The 20,182-nt window shown below is 43.2% G+C and overlaps 1 protein-coding gene and 1 non-coding gene across 20 annotated transcripts in view; both read left to right on the top strand.

Moving 5' to 3' along the window:
• The first annotated feature begins 3,408 nt into the window (after nt 1-3,408).
• On the top strand, nt 3,409-3,479 carry TRNAG-CCC (transfer RNA glycine (anticodon CCC)). The gene has a single exon. It is a non-coding gene; the product is annotated as a tRNA-Gly (tRNA).
• A 363-nt stretch (nt 3,480-3,842) lies between these two features.
• The window catches only part of LOC105465215 (TIA1 cytotoxic granule associated RNA binding protein), a 37,368-nt gene continuing 21,028 nt past the window's right edge, over nt 3,843-20,182 (top strand). For 3 of the 19 annotated variants that reach the window (XR_011611889.1, XR_003014265.2, XM_071076877.1), the window contains exons 1-2: nt 3,843-4,094; nt 17,278-17,380. Coding sequence is in view for 12 of the 19 variants with exons in the window: in XM_071076877.1 (XP_070932978.1) it covers nt 4,069-4,094; nt 17,278-17,380 (129 nt within the window). In the remaining 7 variants the exon portion in view is untranslated. Of the gene's footprint in view, nt 4,095-11,379; nt 11,511-14,263; nt 14,352-17,277; nt 17,381-20,182 lie in introns of those variants that run through there. The other 16 variants (XM_011713500.3, XM_011713497.3, XM_011713496.3 and 13 more) reach the window with 12 other exon arrangements.

Raw genomic sequence — 20,182 nt, 5'->3', positions numbered from 1 at the left:
AAAAACTAGCCGGGCGAGGTGGCGGGCGCCTGTAGTCCCAGCTGCTCAGGTGGCTGAGGCAGGAGAATGGCGTAAACCCGGGAGACAGAGCTTGCAGTGAGCTGAGATCGGGCCACTGCACTCCAGCCTGGGCGACAGAGCGAGACTCCGTCTCAAAAAAAACAAAAAACAAAAAACCCCTAAAAATCCAAGTGTATACATGTGCATCTGTATAGAGTAAAATGTGGAACATTACAGATGAATCTATTAATATTATTTACCTCAAGAAGGGGAAGAAGATACATTTTTAATATTTTCCTTATGTATCCATTTCGTTTGTAACACTAAACACGTTTTACTTTTGTAACTTAAAAACTACTCTACTTAAAAAAAAAGTACAGCTGGGAGCAGTGGCTTACACCTGTAATCCTAGCACTTAGGTAGGCTGAGGCGGGCAGATCACCTGAGATCAGGAGTTCGAGACCAGCCTGGCCAACATGGTGAAACCCCATCTCTACTAAAAATACAAAAATTAGCTGGGCATGGTGGTGGGCGCCTGTAATCCCAGCTACTGGGGAGGCTAAGGCAGGAGAATCGCTTGAACCCAGGAGGCAGAGGTTGCGGTGAGCCAAGATTGTGCCATTGCACTCCAGCCTAGGAGACAGAGAAAGACTCTTCTCAAATAAATAAATAAATAAGTACTTGTGCAATATCCATATAATGGAGTTTCATTTGGGAATAAAAAGGAATGAAGTAATGATACATGTTACAATATGGATGACCCTGAAAAGCATAATGTTAAGTGAAATAAGTCAGTCACAAGAAACCATATATTGCATGCTTCCAATTATATGAAATGTCTAGAATAGGCAAATCTATAGAGGCAGAAAGACTAGTGGCTGGGACATGGAATGGGATGAGGGTCAGGGAGTGACTGCTAATTGCTAAGGGTTTCCTTTTTGAGGTGAAGAAAATGTTATAAAATTGATTGTGGTGATTCTTGCACACACACCTCTGTGAATAAACTAAAAACTATTAAACTGAAAAACACTTTATATGGATGTCCCAAAAAGGTGTTTTAAAAATACCATCCACCATTAACATTTGTTTTATTCACCATCAAAAGACTAGTACTTGATATCTTTGAAAATAATCTGAAGAATGTGCCAGAGACTCTAAAGACAATTCCAAAAAATGAAAATCCAGAGTGTATCCAGTCTGAACTACTTTAAAGAGGACATCACGTTTTTGTTTTTTGGTTTTTTTGGTGTTTTGTTTTGTTTTGTTTTGTTTTTTTTGAGACGGAGTCTCGCTGTGTCTCCCAGGCTGGAGTGCAGTGGCGTGATCTCGGCTCACTGCAAGCTCCGCCTCCCGGGTCCACGCCATTCTCCGGCCTCAGCCTCCCAAGTAGCTGAGACTACAGGCGCCCGCCACCACGCCCGGCTAGTTTTTTGTATTTTTAGTAGAGACGGGGTTTCACCATGTTAGCCAGGATAGTCTCGATCTCCTGACCTCGTGATCCACCTGCCTCGGCCTCCCAAAGTGCTGGGATTACAGGCTTGAGCCACCGCGCCCGGCCTTGTTTTGTTTTTGAGGAGTCTTGCTCTGTTGCTCAGGGGCGCACTGCAACCTCTGACTCCCGGCTTCAAGTGGTTCTCCTGCCTCAGCCTCCTGAGTAGCTGGGATTACAGACAGGTGCCACCACACCTGGCTAATTTTTGTATTTTAAAGTAGACACGGGGTTTCTCCATGTTGGCCAGGCTGGTCTTGAACTCCTGGCTCAAGTGATCTGCTCATTTCGGCCTCCCAAAGACTGGGATTACAGGCATGAGCTGCCCCACTCCGCCGACATCACATTTTTCGATGTGTAAATTCTCCTATGTTTAAAAAAGTATTTCTACAACTTAAACTTACATCATAGATATTTTCCAGTTCAACACTACAGATCTGATTAACAGCTTTTCAATAGCTGCAAAATAGTCCATAAAATGAATGTTCTGGCCAGGGGCAGCGGCTCATGGCTGTAATCTCAGCACTTTGGGAGGCTGAGGTAGGCGGATCACCTGAGGTCAGGAGTTCAAGACCAGCCTGGCCAACATGGTGAAACCCTGTCTCTACTAAAATACAAAAATTAGCTAGGCTAATTTAGGTGGTGGCTCACATCTGTAATACCAGCTACTGGGGAGGCTGAAGCAGGAGAATCGCTTGAACCCAGGAGACAGAGGTTGCAGTGAGCCAAGACTGTGCCACTGCACTCCTGTCTAGGAGACAGAGCGAGACTGTCTCAAAAAAAAAAAAAAAAAAGAAAAAAGAAAAAAAGGAAAAAGAAAAGAAAAAGAAAAATTTGCACACATATTCGGTGTAAATTGAATAAATTACCACAAGTGGCATTGATGGATATTCAGGTTACTCCATTTTTTTCTATTACAAATAATGCTGCAGTTGTATCTTGGCACGTAAATCTTTATAATTTAATTCTTTTATTTCTGTAGGATAGATTCCTAGATATAGGATTACTTTAGTGACATATATATAATAAGCAATATGAAATGCATACTGAGTATACTGAACCACATTTCAGAGCTCTAATTTCTCTGCCTCCTAAAGTTGGACTGAAGTTTATGTATCTTTTGACTTGTTTACTTTTAAGATTCTTGTGACCAATTTGCATTAAATAGTGGTTTTTGGTTTTTTTGTTTTGTTTTGTTTTGTTTTGTTTTTTGAGAAGGATCCTCGCTCTGTTGCCCAGGCTGGAGTGCAATGGCAAGATCTTGGTTCACTGCAATCTCTGCCTCCCGGATTCAAGTGATTCTCCTGCCTCAGCCTCCTGAGTAATTGGGATTACGGGCGCCCACCACCATGCCAGGCTAATTTTTGTATTTTTAGTAGACACAGGTTTTCTCCATGTTGGTCAGGCTGGTCTCGAACTCCTGATTTCAGGTGATCCTCCCGCCTCAGCCTCCCAAAGTGCTGGGATAACAGGCGTGAGCCACTGCCCCCGGCCTAAACAGATATTTCTGAAATACTTTTCAATGTGCATTCAATACACGGAAGAAATGCAAATACAAATAAAAATCTGGCATCTGGAAATATCGTCCCCGCTCTCAAAAATTTGGCTAGCACCAACGAGGCAAATTCTTAATAAAATCTTTACTTTTTAAAGTAAAACTTTTTTTCTTTTTTCTTATTTCTTAAGTAAACATTTTAAATTGAAATTTTTTTTTCTGTACAGAGAAAGTTGAAACATCCATTCCCGTGTTTGGGATGAGAGAAGATAAATTATTTATGTTATTGGAAAACAAGATTATAGACTGTCAATAAACTTTTACTCTTAAATTAATAAATAATACATGACAATTCTTTTCACATGAAAGCCAACGTCTGCTTTTATTTCCTCCTAAAACACTCTAGCGGCAAACTATTCCAACAGCGCCGCTGGTGTAGTGGTATCATGCAAGATTCCCATTCTTGCGACCCGGGTTCGATTCCCGGGCGGCGCAAGCGACTTTTGCTTCTCGCTCTCCAAAAACCAAATAGCTTGAAGAGTCTTTATAAAAACCAGATAGCTTGAAGAGTCTTTATATATCTTTCCTCTTTTGGAAAGATTTAGGCTTTTTACTGTCCCTGAAGGTTTCCACTCCATTGTAACTCGCGGTCGAAACACTAGAATCCGCAGCCAGAAGACAAAAAAGTTCACGCAAGCCTTGAAGTAGTTAACCCTTGCGCCTGCGCAGCCTGAGACGTCCCTAGCGTCGGGTGGAAGAGCGGCTGCGCAACAAGTGAACCTATGGATTAAGGTGTAGCCTGGCTGCCGGGAGGTTGAGAGTGCAAGATTATTCTGCGCCTGCGCGGCCCGGGTAACTTCCCTGGCTGCTCCTAGGCGCCCGGCTAGCCGCCATCTTGTATTGGGGCTTCATTGTTCCCGCTGGGCCGGGCGGTTTAGTGTAATTGCCGCGGGAGAAGGAGGCGGAGTAACCTCTGGTCAGCCGAGAAACCCCGCTATCCCGTAGCCATAACCGCTCAAACGATTTGGGAGGTAGTGAAGGGCAGGGAGTTGGACCCGGAGGCGGCGCCGCGACAGCAGCAGCCATGGAGGACGAGATGCCCAAGACTCTGTGAGTCTGGGGCAGCGATGAGGGAGGCGGGATGGTGGTCGTCCCGGAGGGAAGGCCTCGGCCCTGCGCCGCTCCCAGCCTATTGTTCTCCGTGGACACCGCCATATCGTGGTTTTTGTTTCCTTAGCATGCACCTGAATGCTTAGAACCAAGACCCAATCTGTGAGAGGACAAGGTGAAGGGAGACCGGGCTCAACCCTTTCAATTAATCCCTTTACTTTAGCTACACCATTGCTTGACCTTTGCTCTCGCCGCGGGCCCTCTGTGGTCTTAGACCTGGAGAAGACTTTTTCATTCAGATCTCTTTTTAGAACTTGTCGAACCTTCCTTTTGTCCTATGCTTTCTTTCCTTCTCTTTTCCCGCTTCTCCCCCTTTTTAATTAACCTCTTCTTATCTTTACAGCCGTCTTCCTTTAATTTTACTTTTGATTTCCTATTGAAATTCTTCCTTTCATTTTCTTCTCGGTGATAAGATTTTTTTCCCCCCCTTGAGGCTGCTTGTACTCATTTTCAGTGCGGTAAACTTTATTCTTGCAGTTGACATTGGAAAAAAGCCAAGCATTTTTCTTTAACCTCTGGCTTTCCTTCTGTAGCCCCCCACCGACCAAAAAGCCTAACCAGACACTCCAAGGATTTGGAAATCTCACCCAGAAGGAATATATCAATTGTGGGGAAATTGATATAATATTATTTTTATAGTCGCTTGCTACTGTTGTGATTGACTTGGTGTTGAACGAGCGGGCCGTTTTTATGAAGCAACAATTGATAAATGCCGTAACATATTTACAGAGAATTTTTAGAGTTAGCGTTAAATTATCGGAGCGTGGATATTTTCTTTGTCGTGTGACTTCCCCCACTGCGTTCTTTGTTTTTCAAAGTATTATCGGATGAGTTGATCCTGCCTTTGTTGGCATTTCTCGGAAAGAGAAAAGCTCAATGAGTTCTTGACATAGCTTTTTGTTTTTCTTGGATGACATAGCTTTTTGTTTACATTCTTGGAATACTGGCAGTTTGAGAGCTCCATGCATTAAAAATGCAATTTTAGGTTTCTCTTTGCAGCTTTCTAGATAATGAAGTTGCTCTGAAGTACGATGTCGTTGTTTTTTTCACCTCCAAAATTTTTCCACTTTTAAGTTGCTATTTCTTATCTATATTGGAAATGTGGTTGCACTTGTTTTCTTAATAGATTGTCAGTTAATCTGTTAGTAACCTTGAAATTTCTTTTCTCTATTCCTGAGGCTCAAAAAGTATCTTTTCAATAGGACGTTTTGTTTTAGGAAATATTGTATCTGTAGATGAATACTCCCTAAAAAACTAACTAGCCTCACGGTGTTGGTGGAGTCTCTTCCCCCTTGCCTCTTAGCTACAACAGCCATCAGCATTTTGGGTTAAGGCACTGCTCGTGTTTTATAATGTAAACTTAATATTCTTCGTTTGAAAATGTTTAATTTTAAAAACTGCCAGAAGCATCTGACCACGTAACTTTTTGTTTTTACTTTTTAATTTTTTGAGATGGAGTCTCACTTTGTTACCCAGGCTGCAAGGCTAGAGTGCAGTGGTCCGATCTCGGCTCACTGCAACCTCCACCTCCTGGGTTCAAGCCATTCTCCTGCCTCACCCTCCCAAGTAGCTGACATTACAGGCGGGCACCATGCCCGGCTCATTTTTGTATTTTTAGTAGAGACGGGGTTTCACCATGTTTGCCAAGCTGGTCTCGAACTTCTGACCTCAGGTGATCCGCCCAGCTCGGCCTCCCAAAGTGCTAGGATTACAGATGTGAGCCACAGCGCCTGGCCTGTCCTCAACTCTTAACTATTACATTTATGACTTATTTTGCCTTGTATCCCTCACTAAAACACCCCATCCAAGAAACACTTCCTCAAAGTAGTCATACTGTAAAAGTCTCTTGTTTCTACCTCCCTCAACCCAAACTCCCATTTTTCCAGTCAGGCAAACCTTGGCTAAACATGAGGGTACTAATCCCTAAGTTTTCCTAGTAGTGCTTTTAATTTTAATGTAAGATTTTTGCTTTAATGACCCTGGAAGTCAGAGGCTTTTAATATATGTTCTTAACACAGTTCTTAGCACATTAAAAACATAGAGCCTCTTAATATATGTTCTTAGTCTGGTCCATGGTAAGTGATCAATAAATTTGTTTAAGAAACCGGTATAGGCCGGGCGCGGTGGCTCACGCCTGTAATCCCAGCACTTTGGGAGGCCGAGGCGGGCGGATCACAAGGTCAGGAGATCGAGACCACGGTGAAACCCCGTCTCTACTAAAAATATAAAAAATTAGCCGGGCGCGGTTGTGGGCGCCTGTAGTCCCAGCTACTCGGGAGGCTGAGGCAGGAGAATGGCGTGAACCCGGGAGACGGAGCTTGCAGTGAGCCGAGATCGCGCCACTGCACTCCAGCCTGGGCGACAGAGCGAGACTCCGTCTCAAAAAAAAAAAATAAATAAATAAATAAATAAATAAACGAAACCGGTATAATTGGCTGGGCACAGTGGCTCACGCCGGTAATCCTAACACTTTGGGAGGCCGAGGCGGGTGGATCACCTGAGGGCAGGAGTTCAAGACCAGCCTGGCCAACATGGAGAAATCCTGTCTCTACTAAAAATACAAAAATTAGCTGGGCATGGTGGCGCATGCCTGTAATCCCCGCTTCTCAGGAGGCTGAGGAAGGAGAATCACTTGAACCCGGAAGGTGGAGGTTGCAGTGAGCTGATGTTGCGCCATTGCACTCCAGCCTGGTGACAGGAGGGAGGCTCCATCCCAAAAAAAAAAAAAAAAAAAACCAAAAACTGGTAGAATTTCAAGCAGTGAATTAAGATTTTTCTTGAGAATAAAATAGAGTCTTAAGTTTTTATCACCCGCATACCTAAATGGCTCACTGGAAATTCCTTCATTTGCTACATCTGAGTGTTCAGCATCTCCATGTTAAGTTAGAGAATACTAGTATTTGATTTCTTGTCACCAATACTTTGAAAACATATTCTGAGACAAACTTCCCTAAGGTTTATACTGCAAGATTATTTTGAGGAGTATTCAAGGTACAATTAATAAGTTCAAACATTTGTAGTGAGCGTATGAGTGATGTATACTACTATTCTCTATTCATGTATAAATTTGAAATTTTCCATAATAAAAAAATAAAAATACATGTATAGTAAGTCTGAATTGGCCTTGGTCACTTTAAAAATATTCAACTTGTGAACTAAAAGCTACACACTAGACTAGAAAAACATTGCTGGTGTTAGTTGATGAAAATTAAGTCCCTCAAATCCAGACACCTTAATATCCTTTGTGTGGTTTACTCTCAAATGCACAAGTGCTCTCTTTTGAGATAACTATACTGTTACTGTGTGGCTTTCACATTTGCTAAGAGTGCAGATCTATAAATTATAGACCATCTTTAAAAGCCTGCAGCTGGCCAGGCATGGTGGCTCACACCTGTAATCCCAGCACTTTGGGAAGCCGAGGTGAGTGGATCACCTTAGGTCAGAAGTTTGAGACCAGCCTGGTCAACATGGCGAAACCCCATCTCTACTAAAAATACAAAAATTAGCTACGTGTGGTGACACATGCCAGTAGCCTCAGCAACTTGGGACTCCAGAGGCTCAGGGAGGAGAATCGCTTGAACCCAGGAGGTGGAGGTTGCAGTGAGCTGAGATCACGCCACTGCACTCCAGCCTGGACGACAGAGCGAGACAGAGCCCAATTAATTGCTATATACTAATGTGAGTCTTGTGTGTCTTCTGCTCCATGGTTATCTTTCATTCTTGTTGTCTACCCCACTCTCCAAATAGTATTGGCCTTTGTAATTTGTATGAAATAAAATCTCTTGGATTGAAATCAGACCTATCTTAAAGATTAGATTGAAGGCAAGGTTGACTAAAATGAGATATTTATTAGATAATACTTATGTTTCCAAATAACTGCTAGTAATTAAGAATATGCTAGAAACATTACATTCACTCAGTAATATTGAGAGCATACTACATGGCTGTCACTCTTCTGGGAACTGGGGATACGGTAGTACATGTAGTAGGCCTTTTAAGAATTTATGTAAGTGGCTGGGCGCGGTGGCTCAAGCCTGTAATCCCAGCACTTTGGGAGGCTGAGACGGGCGGATCACGAGGTCAGGAGATCGAGACCATCCTGGCTAACACGGTGAAACCCCATCTCTACTAAAAAAATACAAAAAAACTAGCCGGGCGAGGTGGCGTGGTGGCGGGCGCCTGGAGGCTGAGGCAGGAGAATGGCATAAACCTGGGAGGCGGAGCTTGCAGTGAGCTGAGATCCGGCCACTGCTCTCCAGCCTGGGCCACAGAGCGAGACTCCGTCTCAAAAAAAAAAAAAAAGAACTTAAATAAGTAATTATGTTAGATCGTAATAAGTGCCATGGAGAAAAATAATGCAGGGTATGCATGGTAAGGAGGAAGGGGTGAATATTTATAGAGAATAATAAAGGAAGGTCATCCTTTGATAAGTGACATTTGAGGAAAAAAGTGTAGGAGATAAGGGAGAGCCATGCTTCTATCTGAAGGAGGAGCACCCTAGAAAGAGCTAGTGCAAGGGGCCCTTGGGGGCAGGGCATGCTGGTTGGTTAGCCTGAGGAGAGTAAATGTAGTAGAGGAGTAGGAAATGAGGTCAGAATGATAAATAGGAATGTTAGGGGAGATAGAAAATACCAGATTATATGGGTCCTTAAGAGGACTGTCTTATCTGAGTAGGAATGGAAGCTGTAAGTGGGTTTCAAGCATAGTAGTGGTATAGCCTATCTTAACCTTGAAACTGGCAGAAGCAAGTAGCCTAGTCAGGAAGCCAATCCAGGTTTGAGAGAAAGCAGTGCCTATAATTGTAGTTAGTGCTGGTGAAAGTGATGGGAAGTAGTTGAATTACGGATATGTTTTGAAAATAGAGCAACAAGAATTACCAGTGGCTTAGATGTGGCATGTGAGAATGTCGACAATAAATGGATTTATTTTAAAATGTGTAATATCAGTTATCTAAAATGTTACAGTTTGTTGCAAAATATAAGTAAAAATGAAAAGTCTTGAGGATCCATAACCCTTAAGATGTCTGCAGGCATAGTATTGGATACATTTGTTCAAGCTGGTTTACCTAGTGAAGGAGGTCCCAACTAATAAGGCAGTTTCAGCCATCTCTTGTAACAGATTATTCTTTGTGATGGGTATACATTTGTTACATAATAATAAGGTTAGGATGCTCATGTATAGTATATACACAAGCACTTACTATTCCACACAGTTTATTTTTGTTTTAATTGAGATAGGGTCTCATCCTGTTGCCCAGGCTCTGGTGCAGCGGTGCAATCGCAGCTCACTGTAGCCTCGACCTCTCAGGCTCAAGGGATCTTCCCACCTCAGCATACTGAATAGCTGGGACTACAGGCATGTACCACCGTGTCTGGCTAGTTTTTAAAAATATTTGTAGAGAAGCGATCTCACTGTGTTGCCCAGGCTGGTCTCGAACTCCTGGGCTCAAGCGATCTTCCCACCTTAGCCTCCCAAAGTGCTGGAATTATAGGTGTGAGCCACCGTGCCTGGTGTCTACATAATTTCTTCATTAGTAAAAGACATAACTTTTCCCCCTAGGGTAACTTAAGCAAAATGAGAGAATTTTCTAGCAAATTGCAAATGCTCAGAAGTCATTCTGAGACAGTACATTTAACTCTTTAACAGATATTTATAGAGCAATAAGTATCACTGCAATGATATTGCAGTGTTCCAGGCAGTATTCTAACTAGCAGTCCCCAGCCTTTTTGGCACCGAGACCAGTTTTGTGGAAGACAATTTTTCCATGGGCGGAATGGTTTCAGGGTGAAACTGTTCCACCTCAGAACATCAGGCATTAGATAAATTCTCATAAGGAACACACAACCTAGATCCCTTGCATGCCCAGTTCACAAATGCTGCTAATCTGACAGGAGGCAGAGCTCAAGCAGTAATGCTCCCTCCCCCGCTGCTCACCTCCTGCTGTGTGGCCCAATTCCTAACAGGCCATTGACACATAATGGTCCGTGGCCTGAGGGGAGTTGGGGACCTCTGTTCTGGATGGTAGATACCAACTAAGAATAAAAATGAAAACCTCTGGCCCGGCGCGGTGGCTCAAGCCTGTAATCCCAGCACTTTGGGAGGCCGAGACGGGTGGATCACGAGGTCGGGAGATCGAGACCATCCTGGCTAACACGGTGAAACCCCATCTCTACTAAAAAATACAAAAAACTAGCCGGGCGAGGTGGCGGGCGCCTGTAGTTCCAGCTACTCAGGAGGCTGAGGCAGGAGAATGGCGTAAACCCGGGAGGTGGAGCTTGCAGTGAGCTGAGATCCGGCCACAGCACCCCAGCCTGGGCGACAGAGCAAGACTCCGTCTCAAAAAAAAAAAAAAAGAAAGAAAACCTCTTATGGAATTTATTATTAGGTAAAAAACTATTCATACTTTTTACTCAAATTTTCACAGAGACCTTATCAAATTCTGCCTTTTTTTTTTTTTTTTTTTTTTTGAGATGGAGTCTCTGTCGTCCAGGCTGGAGTGCAGTGGCGTGATCTCGGCTCACTGCAACCTCCACCTCCTGGGTTCAGGTAATTCTCCTGCCTCAGCCTCCTGAGTAGTTGGGATTACGGGCACCCACCACCACACCTGGCTAATTTTTTGTGTTTTTAGTAGAGACGAGTTTCAACATGTTGGCCAGGCTGATCTCGAACTCCTGAACTCAAGTGATCCGTCCACCTCAGCCTCCCAAAGTGCTGGGATTACAGGCATGAGCCATCACTCCCGGCTAATCTGAAAATTTCTTACAGGCACAAGAGTCAGGTGAGAGTGGACACAGAAGAGATGCAGAGATAGTACAGACTTTTGTTTTTTTTGCGGGGAAAGGTTTTGCGGAAGAATGGCATGATAACCTTCATCTAGCATCCCTTAATGTTACCATCTTATATAACCATGGTATAATTATCAAAATTAAGAAATTAACACTATAGGCTTTATTCCAATTTTTCCACTGATACCTTTTTTATATTCTAGGATCCAACTCAGGAAAATACCACATTGCATTTCATCGTCGTCTCTTTATTCTCCTTGGTTCTGTGAGATGTCTGTGTTGACCTTAACACTTTTTTTCTTTTTTTTAGAGATAAGGTCTCACTCTGTTGCCCAGGCTGGAGTGCAGTGGCACAATCATTGTTCACTTCAGCTTCACAAGTAGCTGGAACTACAGGTGCACACCACCACACCCAGCTAATTTTTTCTTATTTTTTGTAGAGACGGGGCATATCACTATGTTGCCCTGGCTGGTCTCAAACTACTGGCCTCAAGTGAATCTCTCACCTCGGCCTTCCAAAGCACTGGGATTACAGGTGTGAGCCACTGCACCCCGCCGACACTTTGGAAGGGTACTGTTTCTCCTTTTCTCCAAAATCACCATGACTTATTTTTTCTTAACTTACTCTGTTGGTTAGAAGTAAGTCACCAAGGCTAGCTCACACACTCAGAAGAGGAAGATTAAGTTACACTTCCTGGAGGGAGGTGTATCCAAAGAATTCATAGTCATTTAAAACCATTAGTTCGTTGGTCAGAACCTTTTTTTTTTTTTTTTTTTTTGAGACAGTCTTGCTCTGGTGCCAGGCTGAAGTGCGGTGGCATGATCTTGGCACTGCAACCTCTGCCTCCCGGGTTCAAGCGACTCTCCTGCCTTGGCCTCCCTAGTAGCTGAAACTACAGGCACGCGCCACCATGCCCGGCTAATTTTTTGTATTTTTTAGTAGAGACGGTGTTTCACTGTTGGCCAGGATGGTCTTGATCTCCTGACCTGTGATCTGCCTCGGCTTCCCAAAGTGCTGGAATTATAGCAGGCGTGAGCCACTGCACCTGGGCCAAAACCAGTATTTAATAAATATTTTAGAGGTGGTACTTTGAGGCTATGCAGATACCCTGTTTCCCCTTTTAAGGTTTCATCAACTAATGTGAGCTTCCATGGGTGGATCTTCCTATAGAAATTATTACTATGGTATGTTAATGGTGATTTTCTATTTCACTCATTCTTTCTACATTTATTAATTAATTCTGTAAGAAAAAACTATTTTTCCCTTATCCAGGATCCATTTAAACATTATTCATTGTATTTGGTTATCAGTGTTTTTTATGTCCTTTTTTTTTTGGTGGGGGGATGGGGAGGGCAGTGTCTTGCTCTGTCACCCTGGCTGGCGTACTGTAGTGCAATCTCAGCTCACTGCAATGTCCACCTCCTGAGTTCAAGTGATTCTTGTGCCTCCCGCTCCCAGGGAGCTGGGATTACAGGCGTGCACCACCATGCCTGGCTAATTTTTGTATTTTTAGTAGAGATGAGGTTTCACCATGTTGGCCAGGCTGGTCTCTAACTCCTGGTCTCAAGTGAACCGCCTATCTCAGCCTCCCAAAGTGCTAGGATTTCAGGCTTGAACCACTGTGCCCAACTTTCTGTTTCTTTTACTTATTTGTATCTTAGAAATGAGGTCTTGCTGTGTTGCTCAGGCTGGATTCAAACTTCTGGGTTCAAGGGATCCACCCACCTCAGCCTCTCAAGTAGCTGGGACTGCGGGCTTGTGCCACCGCTCCCTTTTATTCAAGAACAGTCATCTGTTGTGTTTGTTTTAGGACAATAATTTTTTGAAGAGACTGAGTTGTCTTATAAAATGTCCCACATCTGGATTTGTGGAATTGTTTTATATGCCCGATATCCTATAAACTTAAATCTAATTTTCAGCTTGGTTAGATTTAGGTTAGACTTTTTTATGTAAATATTTTATAGGTGATACTGTGTAATTCGTATTATATATATGCAGTGTCTCATTGGTTGTTGCCCATCTATAAAATAATTGAAAATTTTATCACTGGGTTATAGTGGTAACAGCCAAAGCTCTCATTTTTCAGGTAAGGTTTTCCCTTTGCAATGAATTAAGTAATCTATGTGATAACTCTGACACCTTGTGACTATTTCCACACCAACCATTCACGTAGTAATTTAAGCATAGATTAAAGATCCTTCCCTGAATCAGTTGTTTCACTAGGGTTTACACATAGTTAATTTAATACTATCTTTCTACATTTATTAACTAGCATTCTTTTGTAGAGGAGAACTTTTCTAAACTAGAGCTATTAGATTACACTATTTAGGAGTTCCTACTTAATAGGATAAATGCTTAATTCTGTCTCTTTTTCAGAATAGAGACTTGGTGCAGTAATAATTCCCAATACTGGTAAATTGCTGTTGGGTAAATGTTGCTGTTACTTTCTCTTTTGAGTACCATTATTTTACCTGATCTTTAAATGTCATTTGTTATTGACTCAGCATTTCTTCCTTTGCCATCTTAACCTTTTCCGAAGGCTTCATGTTAAGTACTCAGTATGTGTTTGTTGAATGGTAGATGGAAAGAAGAAACTGAATCCGCACTTTTTGAGCATGTATGAATATTTATTTTTCTGAGGAGAAAGTCCGTACCTTGTATCAAATTTTCTGAAGGGTACCTGAGAGACAAATGAGAAACTAACGTTTTGGGGAGACTGCATTCTCTGATTCCAGAACTGGTAAACCTCTAACTCTGTAACATGACTAGAGGTAAACTCATCTCAAAATCTCATTTTAAAAACTCATTTATAAACACTTTATTGGCCGGGCACGGTGGCTTACGCCTGTAATCTCAACACTTTGGGAGGCCGAGGCAGGCGGATCACGAGGTCAGGAGATCAAGACCTTACTGGCTAACATGGTGAAACCCCATCTCTACTAAAAATACAAAAAATTAGCCGGGCATGGTGGCGGGTGCCTATAGTCCCAGCTACTCAGGAGGCTGAGGCAGGAGAATGGTGTGAACCTACAAGGCAGAGCTTGCAGTGAGCTGAGATCGTGCCACCGCACTCCAGCGTGGGTGACAGAGCGAGACTCCATCTCAAAAAAAAAAAAAAAACCCTTTATTTTATTTTTAGAGATAGAGTCTTGCTCTGTCACCTGGTGCAGTGGCATAATCATAGCTCATTGCAGCCTCTTAACTCCTGGGTTCAAGTGATCTTCCCATCTCAGTGTCTGAAGTAGCTGGGACCATGCCATGGGACATAGTGCCACCATGTCTGGCTAATTTTTTATCGTTATTTTTATTTTTTGTAGAGACGGGGGTGTCACTGTATTGACTGGGCTGATCTTGAACTCCTGGACTAAAGTGATCTTCCCACCTTAGCCTCCAAAAGTGCTGGGATTACAGGTGTGAGCCACTACCCCTAGCCTAAGCCCTTTAAATGAAGATCATCACAGTCTTCGGCCTTGTAATGCACTATTTATATTTTTATTGATTACCAACTCATAATCTGTGATCTTTCTACTCCCTTTCACCCCTCTTCTACTGATCAGTAATGTTAAATGGAAGGTTTCTCATCCCACTGTGAGCATTCAAAACAACTGATAATTTACCTATGACTTTTTAAAAATGTGTTCATTGCATAACCAAAGTCTACCTAAATTGAACAAATAAGGGAAATAATGTTAATTTAAAAATTGGGGGTGCCAGCCTAGCCTGACCAATATGGTGAAACCCCATCTCTACCAAAAATATAAAAAAAATTAGCTGGGCGTGGTGGCAGGTGCCTGTAGTCCCAGCTACTTGGGTGGCTGAGGCAGGAGAATCACTTGAACCTGGGAGGCGGAGGTTGCAGTGATCAGAGATCACGCCACTGCCCTCCAGCCTGGGCAACAGAGCGAGACTTTGTTCAAAAAAAAAAAAAAAAATGGGAGAACGTCAGTGTTCTTAGTAATATTAATACCATAGAAGTAGAAATAATTGCAGTGCTTCTTAGGTTTGATTGTATAAATTTTTTTTCTTTTTTTTTTTTTTTTTTTTTGAGACGATATCTCGCTCTGTTGCCCAGGCTGGAGGGCAGTGGCACCATCTTGGCTCACCGCAAGCTCTGCCTCCTGGGTTCATACCACTCTCCTGCCTCAGCCTCCCAAATAGGTGGGACTACAGGCGCCCACCACCACTCCCGGCTAATTTTTTGTATTTTTACAGAGATGGGGTTTCACCGTGTTAGCCAGGATGGTCTCGATCTCCTGACCTCGTGATCTGCCCGCCTCAGCCTCCTACAGTGCTGGGATTACAGGCGTGAGCCACCGTAGCCAGCCTTCTTTTTTCTTTTTTAAGACAGTCTTGCTTCGTTACCCAGGCTGGAGTGCAGTGGCATGATCCAGGCTTGTTGCAACCTCCCCCTCCTGGGTTCCAGCAGTTCTCATGCCTCAGCCACCCCCAAGTAGCTGAGATTACAGGCGGGCACCACCATGCCTAGCTAATTTTTGTGTTTTTAGTAGAGAAGGGGTTTCACCATGTTGGCCAGGCTGGTCTCAAACTCCTGGCCTCAAGTGATCCACCTGCGTCAGCCTCCCAAAGTGCTGGGATTACAGGCGTGAGCCACTGCGCCCAGCCATTATTGTATAAGATATTTTATATAACTAATGATGATTCATTTGAGTGTTTTTAAAGTTTATCTTCCTGGCCGGGCGCAGTGGCTCAAGCCTGTAATCCCAGCACTTTGGGAGGCCGAGACGGGCGGATCACAAGGTCAGGAGATCGAGACCATCCTGGCTAACACGGCGAAACCCCGTCTCTACTAAAAACACAAAAAATTAGCCAGGCGAGGTGGCGGCGCCTGTGGTCCCAGCTACTCGGGAGGCTGAGGCAGGAGAATGGCGGGAACCCGGGAGGCGGAGCTTGCAGTGAGCTGAGATCTGGCCACTGCACTCCAGCCTGGGCGACAGAGCGAGACTCCATCTCAAAAAAAATAAAGTTTATCTTCCTAAGGTAAGCCTGGAAACTTAGAAACAAGCAGTAGGTTTAATTTGCAAAACCATGACTAAAACAGACTTGCACATACTAGCTTCCCCTTCACTAGCAAGGTGTAACATATTTCTTTTCTTTTTTTTTTGAAACATAGTCTCACTCTGTTGCCCAGGCTGGTGTACAGTGGTGCAACCTCCGCTCACCCAGCCTCCGCCTCCTGGGTTCAAGTGATTCTCCTGCCTCAGCTTCCCAAGTAGCTGGGACTACAGGCATCCGCCACCATGCCCGGCTAATTTTTTTTTCGTGTTTTAGTAGAGACGGGGTTTCACCGTGTCAGCCAGGGTGGTCTCGATCTCCTGACCTCGTGATCCGCCCGTCTCGGCCTCCCAAAGTGCTGGGATTACAGGCTTGAGCCACTGCGCCCGGCCTCAAAGAGATTTTTAAGTGTTGGCAAACTTTTAAAAGTCACTCCCAAATATTACAGTATAAGGCAAAGATCTGCCTATTTCTCAAGTTTAATTTTTAATAAACAGCTTTAGAAACTGGTGGAGAATAAGCAAATTTAAAATGGTAAATCGAGGGCTGGGTACAATGCCTTATGCCTGTAATCTTTAAGATTACACTTTGGGAGGCCGAGGCAGGCAGATCACTCGAACCCAGGAGTTTGAGACCAGCTCAGCAACATGGTGAAACCCCTTCTTTACAGAAAATGTAAAAAAATTAGCCAGATATGATGGCACACGCCTGTGGTCCCAGCTACTTGGGTGGCTGAGGTGGGAGAATCCCTTGAGCCCAGGAGGTGGAAGTTGTAGTGAGCTGAGATTGCTCCGCTACACTCCAGTCTGGGCAACCCAGCAAGACCTTGTCTCAAAAAAAATAGATAAATTGAGGTAAATTGAGCTGGATGTGGTGGTTCCTGTAGTCCATTACTCAGGAGGCCGAGGCAGGAGGTTTGCTTTAGGCCAGGAGTTTGAGAGCAGCCTGAGCAATATAGCCAGACCATTTCTCTTAAAAAAAAAAAAAAAAAAAAAAAGCCAAGTGCAGTGGCTCACACCTGTAATCCCAGCACTTTGGGAGGCTGAAGTGGGTGGATCACCTGAGGTCAGGAGTTGGAGACCAGCCTGACCAACATGGAGAAACCCTGTCTCTACTAAAAATATAAAATTAGCTGAGTGTGGTCGCGCATGCCTGTAATCCCAGCTACTCGGGGAGGCTGAGGCAGGAGAATCACTTGAACCCTGGAGGTGGAGGTTGCGGTGAGCCGAGATCGAGATCGCGCCGCTGCACTCTGTCCTGGGCAACAAGAGCGAAACTCCATCTCAAAAAAAAAAAAGGTCAATTGTTTTTCTTTGTGTTTCAGATACGTCGGTAACCTTTCCAGAGATGTGACAGAAGCTCTAATTCTGCAACTCTTTAGCCAGATTGGACCTTGTAAAAACTGCAAAATGATTATGGATGTAAGGGTATTTTACTTAGTTAACTTTATTCTTTTTTTTTTATTTTTAAGATGTTACTTAAAGCAATTGCTTGGAAGGAATTCTTAATTTACCGTAGTCTAAATATAGTATAAATTCTTAGTTTACTGTAGTCTAAATATAGTCTTAGTTTACTATATTCTAAATTAATAGGGATTTGGATTTTAGTGAATTTGTAATGAACTTGTTTTGACAGCTGAATTTAATTTGTTTTACTAAATAATGGAAGATGAGAATAGAACTAGTTATTTGTAGATCAGATGGGAACTCTAAAAATGTGGGCTCTTTCAGGTGCATTGAGGCATCAGAAATATTTATATGTGGTGTCAATTGGTTGGCAATAAATTCAGCTCTTACAATTAAATTGGGAAACAGGTTTAAAAATAATAGGCATTTGATACAGTGAAAGTATTTTTAACTTTATTTTTAAAGGTCATGATTCAAGTTTTTCTTGTATTTAGGCAATTCTTATTTATGAGACCTTAATGTATTAAAAAAACACACACATTGAACTCATTCATCCAATTGGTGTTAACCCTGATTCATAATATGTATAAAAAGACATTTAGGGAACAGTTACCCTATTTCCCTGGAGTCTTTGTCTCCTGGGGAGGAAAAATACTTTTTTTTTTTTTTTTTTGAGATGGAGTTTTGCTCTTGTTGCCCAGGCTGGAGTGCAATGGCATGATCTTGGCTCACTACAACCTCTACCTCCCAGGTTCAAGCAATTCTTCTGTCTCAGCCTCCCAGGTAGCTCGGATTACAGGCATGTGCCGCCACACCTGGCTAATTTTGTATTTTTAGTAGAGATGGGTTTCTCCATGTTGGTCAGGCTGGTCTCAAACTCCCGACTTCAGGTGATCCACCTGTCTTGGCCTCCCAAAGTGCTGGGATTACAGGCATGAGCCACCGCACCCGGCCTAAATTTTTTAATGGGAAAGGCAATGTTAAAGAGAAATCCTTTTGTCCCATGGTCTCTCCTTTCTGTAAACTTTTGGGTTTTTTGTTCGTTTGTCTTGAAAGACAGGGTCTTGGTAATAGCCACTGCACCCAGCCTGCTATAAACTTTCAGTTTTCTTTTCTCCAGAAAAGACAATGTATATGTGTATCTGTTACCTTCTTTCCTGTTGTATTCCAGCTAAACTTTTTTTTACTTGGTTTTTTTTTTTTTTTGAGACGGAGTCTCGCTTTGTCGCCCAGGCTGGAGTGCAGTGGCCGGATCTCAACTCACTGCAAGCTCCGCCTCCCGGGTTTACGCCATTCTCCTGCCTCAGCCTCCCGAGTAGCTGGGACTACAGGCGCCCACCACCTCGCCCGGCTAGTTTTTTGTATTTTTAGTAGAGACGGGGTTTCACCATATTAGGTCAGGAATATTAGGTCATATTCCTGACCTCGTGATCCGCCCGTCTCAGCCTCCCAAAGTGCTAGGATTACAGGCTTGAGCCACCGCGCCCGGCCTTTACTTGGTATTTTTAAAAGTAATTATTTAGCCGGGTACAGTGGCTCACACCTGAGACCACATCTCTTAAAAAAAAAAATTAAGTGAAAAGTATTAATTGTACTTGAAATAAAATTGTATATTCCTCTATTTTGGTAGCTTTCTAGTCTTTTGAATTAGTTTTTTATTTTAACAAATCTGTTTAGGAGGTTATGGAAAGAATTTTTAAATGGCCTATAATGTCATTTGGTATTTTGCACTATAGATTTAAAAATTGGAATTTTTTTCTGCTACTTTAATTTATAATTAAACATCCAGGTTCTACTTATCACATAGCCTCACCTACCTGGAACACCAGCAGAAAAGGGAAGATACTTTTTTTCTTTCTTTTTGAGATGAAATCTCGCTGTGTGCCCAGACTGGAATCCAGTGGCACAATCTTGGCTCACTGCAACGTCCACCTCCTGGGTTCAAGTGAATCTCCTGCCTTAGCCTCCTGAGTAGCTGGGATTACAAGTGCACGCCACCACACCCAGCTAATTTTTGTATTTTTAGTAGAGGTGAGGTTTCACCATTTTGGCCAGGCTGGTCTTGAACTCCTGACCTCAGGTGATCCGCCTGCCTCATCCTCCCAAAGTGCTGAGGTTACAGGCATGACCTACTGTGCCTGACAAAGGGAAGTTTTTTTTTTTTAGACAGAGTTTCACTCTTGTTGCCCAGGCTAGAGTGCAGTGGCGCCATCTTGGCTCACTGCAGCCTCCAACTCCTGGGTTCAAGCGATTCTCCTGCCTCAGCCTCCTGAGTAGCTGGGATTACAGGCATGCACCACCACGCCCAGCTAATTTTGTATTTTTAGTAGAGACAGGGTTTCTCCATGTTGGTCACGCTGGTCTTGAACTCCTGGACCTCAGGTGATCCACCCACCTTGGCCTCCCAAAGTGCTGGGATCACAGGTGTCAGCCATCACACCTGGCCAGGAAGATAATTTTTTAAAGACTTCTGAACAAGGAAAAAATTGATGTCAGAAAGTTCACGTTCTAAAACCTATTCTAAAATTTTACTTACCAGAGAATCTCTTCAGTTTTCAGAGCCTATTTACCTGTATTTTAAAACAGGTTTAAGAAGGTTGGCTAAGATTTTCTGCTACTCAGCAAGCTAGTAGCAGCAAGGAGCTATGTGCATTTGTAGCAGTAAAAAGTAACATGTAACAGGGAGGCGATAGAAAATCATAAAAAGCCGAAGTGAGACTTCAGAACCTAGGAGTTCAGTCAAACTTCATCTGTGTAGCTTGAACAAATGGTTTTATGATGACAGGGTATTTATAGCTATATATCCAGTTAGGATACCTAGTC

This window comes from Macaca nemestrina, chromosome 13 (assembly GCF_043159975.1).
Source record: "Macaca nemestrina isolate mMacNem1 chromosome 13, mMacNem.hap1, whole genome shotgun sequence".
Lineage (NCBI taxonomy): Eukaryota > Metazoa > Chordata > Mammalia > Primates > Cercopithecidae > Macaca > Macaca nemestrina.
This window is presented reverse-complemented; position numbering and strand designations above follow the sequence as displayed.